The sequence below is a fragment of the Berghia stephanieae genome, chromosome 9 (genome assembly GCF_034508935.2).
Source record: "Berghia stephanieae isolate SIO BIC M18660-M18661 chromosome 9, UCSD_Bste_1.3, whole genome shotgun sequence".
NCBI lineage: Eukaryota > Metazoa > Mollusca > Gastropoda > Nudibranchia > Aeolidiidae > Berghia > Berghia stephanieae.
Genome location: NC_088368.1, coordinates 15,068,859 through 15,074,858, shown reverse-complemented (window position 1 = coordinate 15,074,858; position 6,000 = coordinate 15,068,859). Strand labels below are relative to the sequence as shown.

The 6,000-nt window shown below is 34.9% G+C and overlaps 1 protein-coding gene across 24 annotated transcripts in view; it reads right to left on the bottom strand.

Moving 5' to 3' along the window:
- LOC144979754 (uncharacterized) overlaps positions 1 to 5,486 on the bottom strand; it is an 18,559-nt gene extending 13,073 nt beyond the window's left edge. Inside the window, exons 1-5 of one of the 24 annotated variants that reach the window (XM_078926744.1) lie at positions 5,401 to 5,486; positions 4,019 to 4,237; positions 3,041 to 3,088; positions 520 to 673; positions 1 to 157 (exon numbers count right to left, since the gene is read on the bottom strand). The exon at positions 1 to 157 is cut by the window's left edge and continues 196 nt beyond it. In XM_078926744.1, the coding sequence (XP_078782870.1) occupies positions 1 to 157; positions 520 to 673; positions 3,041 to 3,088; positions 4,019 to 4,073 (414 nt within the window). In that variant the 5' untranslated portion in view covers positions 4,074 to 4,237; positions 5,401 to 5,486. Of the gene's footprint in view, positions 158 to 519; positions 674 to 3,040; positions 3,089 to 4,018; positions 4,287 to 4,570; positions 4,778 to 5,137; positions 5,279 to 5,318 lie in introns of those variants that run through there. The other 23 variants (XM_078926745.1, XM_078926751.1, XM_078926754.1 and 20 more) reach the window with 23 other exon arrangements.
- Positions 5,487 to 6,000: the final 514 nt, after the last annotated feature.

The following is a 6,000-nucleotide window of genomic DNA, read 5'->3' as shown; positions in this document are numbered from 1 at the left end:
GTAAATATGGTGAAGGTCAGGGGCTTGGCAGCAGTAGCAACAAACGGTTCCGATTGGCAGGTTGGAAATTGACGTCAGAGCTTGGTAAGAGTTGCCATGGATACCCATCGGGCAGGAAGGATTAAATTCTCGGGCACACGTGATGTCGTCAGATTTTCTGAATGGTGTAAGTAAAAATGTTAAAATTTGAATTTGGATAAGGTAAAAAGACAATGGTGAGGTTGGATGCATGAAAAAGACAGATGAAAACAAATGGCCAATATGGACATCCTTGAACATCACAAATATAAATGCGCGTATGTGCATATCGAAATCGTCACATTAACGGCTTTGACTTTTGGGATGCCGCTTAATCGGAACAGATTTTTGCGAGTCGTTGTGTCGGTGGTGTATGAGAGAGAGAGAGAGAGAGAGAGAGAGAGAGAGAGAGAGAGAGAGAGAGAGAGAGAGAGAGAGAGAGAGAGAGAGAGAGAGAGAGAGAGAGAGAGAGAGAGAGTAAAAACCACATTTCTCACTCACCCTTTATATACATGCAGCCCGTGGGGTGTTAGCGTATATCTAATAATACAATTGGGCTCAGACCCCGAGGCCACAACGTGGTTTTTGTTAGAAGACACATAGCAGTCATCCCCCTGTATTGCGTTAAAGGAGTCGCAGTGTCTGCAGAAAGAAGCTGGAAAATAACCACATAATAAATTAATGGGTACCGTGCCAAAGGTCATTTAATGGATGGATGAATTTGTTAAAAAAAATTAAGCAGTCTCAGAATCATGTACTTAGATAAGCCACTTAACGTGCATTCAACTTATGTGTGAATTAATCATAATTGATGCTCTCTGATACGACGGCTTGAACTGTCGTTGACAAAATGATTGAATTGGCATGTACGGAAGAATACCGTTTCGAGAGGAAGGTCACATTTTAATCATAAAACTTTAATAAGATTTTTTTCAGGCTGCACAATGTCAAAAAACTGATAGTGTTATTGAATATATTTTTTCTTCTCTTGTACGTTTTTGTATTCATGAGTTTTACTACACTTCAGATCCATCACTATCAAGCACCAATGAAAAATGTAGGACACGGGGGAATCAATTTTTTAAAAACAACAAAAAGTAGAACCAAATAATAATAATAATAATAATAATGCTGAAAACTTATATAGCGCTATAACTCCGAGACACCAGACTCTAAGCGCTTAAATTACAAATTACTTTGGCTGAAACATACTCATTCACACACACAAGCACACACACACACACACACATACACACACACACAACACAACACACAACACAAACCAAACCTATCTTGCTTCTCATACCATCTACTAAAATCGAAACAAATATGTTTTAAGGGAACGTTTAAAAATAGACAAAGATTCTTTTTCACGAATGCTCTGCGGTAAGGCGTTCCAAATAGAGGGTCCGAAATGAGAAAAGGATCTCATTCCAGCATTTTTCCGAATTCGAGGGACAACTAGTTTTGTGGAATCACTGGCCGAACGTAAGGGGCGGGGTTTTGAATATCTTTCAATTAGTTCTGAAAGGTAGGAAGGGGCAGTACCTTCAAGACAACGATACACTAAAACACAAGCTTTGAATTTAATTCTTTTCCCAACAGGCAGCCAATGCAGGTCATGAAGTAGAGGTCCGGCAGAGTCGCACCTACGCTTCATGAATACTAGTCTGGCAGCGCTGTTTTGGACAATCTGAAGACGTTTCAGATTGTATTGCGAAACGCCAAACAACAGAGCATTACAATAATCCAATTTCGATAGTACGAGGGACACAACCAGGTGCTTGGTCACATCCTCAGATATGAACCGTCTAATGGAAGCAATCTTTTTTAGTTGGAAAAAGAGAGATCTAACCAAATTATTAACCTGATGCTCCATCGACAGTTCAGAGTCTAAGAATGTGCCAAGGTTTTTCACTTTGTCAACAATTTGAATAGAGGCATCCCCCAACTTCAAATCTGTTTCACTTTTCCACTTCCTGTTCCCCACATACAGCACCTCCGTCTTATCATCATTCAGTTTCAGTCTGTTCTCATTCATCCATTTCTTAACACTTTGGATACAATTTTTACTATTGGCTGATACTTCTTGTAAATTTCTCGTATTGGAAACGCAGTACAATTGCGTATCATCAGCGTATTGATGGTAAGACAGACCATAACTTCTGATGATTTTAGACAGAGGGCCAACGTACAAAACAAAAAGAACGGGTCCAAGTACTGAACCCTGGGGAACCCCACAATCAAGAAAGATTTCCTCCGATCTATATTCATCCACCGTAATAATCTGTTTACGATTGAACAAATATGACCTAAACCAATCAAGCGCTGCACCAGACACGCCATAAGTAATTTCAAGACGTTTGAGAAGAAGATTGTGATCAATAGTATCAAAAGCAGACGATAGGTCAAGCAAATTCAGCAAAGAACATGAACCATTGTCTATAACAGAGAGGAGATCATTAACAACCCTAACAAGTGCGGTTTCCGTCGAATGATGTTGCCTATAAGCAGACTGAAATTTTTCTTCAAGACAATTATTTTTAAGATGAGACAGTAATTGTTTCAAAACAAGCTTTTCTAAGATCTTAGAGAGAAAAGGAAGATTAGAGACAGGGCGATAGTTTTTTAAGTTCTCTTTATCGAGATCAGGTTTTTTCAAAAGGGGTTTGACATGGGCAACTTTGTAAATGTCTGGTACAGCACCTGACTGCAACGAATTATTAACAATACATGTAAATGGTGTTAAAATTACATCAATGATTTTTTTTTAAATGGCAGTATTTAAGGGGTCTAAATCACAACTTTTAGTTGGAGACGACATAATGCAATCACATAAATGTCTCATCATTGTCATGGAAATACTCTCAACCAAACCAACTTTAATTAATTACCCACAACAAAAATGTTAAAAGTCTGTATTTTTCTACACTTGGCTATCAGCCCTCAAATATGTGCACTTTGATCATTTTACTCTGAACATCTGTCAGATATGTTTATTTTTCGGGATAAACAAACTTACCGTGGAGACGAGAAGATTCAACTTGTAGTATCAAATAGTCTGGGATAACTGAAAGGAGCATGTGAAATAGAAGGCATAATTTAATGTAGTCATTTAATATTCGGTATTACTATTGTTTGTGTCTTTGCTGTTGTTGTTATTGTTGCTGTTGTTATTTATGTGGTGGTGTTGATAGGGGTGATGTTACTATCATCATCATCATCATCATCATCATCATCATCATCATCATCATCATCATCATCATCATCATAATCCTCCTCCTCATCATCATCATCATCATCATCATCATCATCATCTTCATCATCATCATCATTATCATCACCACCACCACCACCACCATCATCATCATCATCATCATCATCATCATCATCATCATCATCATCATCTTCATTATTTTCATCAGTATTAAGTTAACGAGTGCCCACTGGTATCAAGCCACTGAACAATAATTCGATTTTATTTTCAACTGGCCATGAAAATGTATAAGTATAATAAGTGATGAGAATAACAATCATTGGTGATGAGATATAAATAGTAATTGTGAAAGTGATACTAAGCTGATAGAAGCTGTAGGTTGTAAAAAGTAAAAAACAAAAATGAATATAACAGCTTCCAAAAAAAAAAGAAACAAAATACCATACAATGAATGTTTTCGGTTCAAAACCCTTCTTCAGCCAACAAAAAAAAAACCCAATTAAAACATAAATACATTACTTGAAAACCCAGTAGACGACAGAGAGAAAAAAAAAATCAACCCGTCATCTATCTGGGTTTTTAAGTAATATTCATGTTTTAATTGTTTTTTTATTGTTGTTGTAGGCTGAAGAAGGGTTTTGAGCCCGAAACGTTCCGTGTTTGGTATTTTTGTTCTTTTTTGTTTGTTTTTGAAGCTGTTATATTCATTTTTGTTTTTTTTTTCATTTTAGTAGTCGTCAGAGGATTTAAAAAAAAACAACTCTGATAAGAAAATGTACCTACCAATTAAGAAAAGAATTGTGTAAAGAACCCGTGCTTTAGAACTGTAAACTATCATCTTTATTGATCAATGGTCATTGATGGATGGACGAGGTTTCAAAATGTGCGATTAATTGTCATTCCGCTTTGTGGAAATTGTTTCTCATTGAAATCTAACTGGCAATGTTTATTTTATTTTCCGACAATAAATGTACTCAAATCCGACCAGAGAATCAACACGGTCTGTTTTATAATATTCAAATAATATGATTATAACGATAATCAAAGACAACTTGATTTGACCATTTATGAAAAGACGTCGAAGTTTAACACATAAATAGAGAACGATGTTTAACCACATGAAAAAACACCATCGTTTAACCCCGCAAGAAAACACATAACATTTTAACCCCGCAAGAACACACATAACATTTTAACCTCGCAAGAAAACACATAACATTTTAACCCCGCAAGAAAACACATAACATTTTAACCCCGCAAGAGAACATAACATTTTAACCACACAAGAAAACATATATAATTTTAACCACACAAGAAAACACATAACATTTAAACCACATAGGAAAACACATTGCAGATTAACCACATAAGAAAACACATCAAAGACGAACCATAATATAAGAAAACACAGCAATTTAAGAAAACACATCAAACACTAACCACATACCACATCAAAGACTAACCCTATGAGAAAACATATCAAAGACTAACCATAAAAGATAACACACCAAAGGCTAACCAAACAAAAACACGCATCAAAATAAAACAAAAACTAGACACAAACGTTTAAAAAAAATCAATTACTGATTAATAAGATTATAAGAGAAAAAAACCCAATATAAATGAATCATGTCAGAAAGCACCAGATAGAAATAAAAATTAGATAAATCTAATGTTTGTTTGTTTGTTTTGTTTGTTGTTGCTTTAGGTCTCTTCCAACACAATTGAGGTTATATGAGAGACCGCTGAAACAAAAAAAACAAGCAATCTAACAAAAATAGTACAAATGTCAATCAAAATCATAACCTAAAGATATCATAAGCTAAATTATAAATAACCAAGAACCAACAGGCAGAAGATTTACAGAAAAAAAATATCCCTGTCAAAAATACAATCACAAACCAAAGAAGCAGGATAGGCTAGTAAAGAGAAGAAGAAACGACATCACTATCGGATCGTACACCCATGCGAACATCATAGGTATATGATTCAAGGGTGATGCTCCCATCCAACCACCCACTAAATCTAATGTGAAAAGGAATCAAAGATAAATAAATCAATAATATATATATTGATCAATCACAGATTTCAATTTATTTTGTCACGTGAAAACATGGGGAGATTATTATAGAAATCAAACAAAATCAAGAACCCTCAATATTCACTTCAATTTTCTAAAATTCCTACTATGTAATACTCGTATCACAAGATCAACAACACCAGGATTTGAATACATATTGACCGTCACGATGTAATTTATCAAGATTGTTAGACCTTGAATTCGGAATCCTGTTATTAAATAAAAGTTAGCAAATTACAACGAAACCCAAAAGAATTGTTTTTTGACAGATGTACATGATTTGTAAAATTATGAACCTCAAGTCGGGGAAATGCAGCTCAAGTTTGTTAGATACATTTTTATTTATTTATTTGGGGGGGGGGGGGGGTCATCATCATTATCATCGTCGTCGTCGTTATTTTATGTGATAATGATGATGATTGTGATAGTGATTATTATTATCATTATTATCATAATTATTATTGTTATTATTATTATCATCATCATTATTATCTTTTCATCATCATCATAAACATTATTTTACTCTATTCACGTCGTTTTATTGAATAATCGGCACGAACCCAACATCAACTTAAATGATTTTGTTAGCATACTTTCCCCTGAGGAATGAAATGAAAACACTATGCCTTAGTCTTAATCCAATACATATTGTCACTCCACATATGACTATTGTCTCAATCAATGT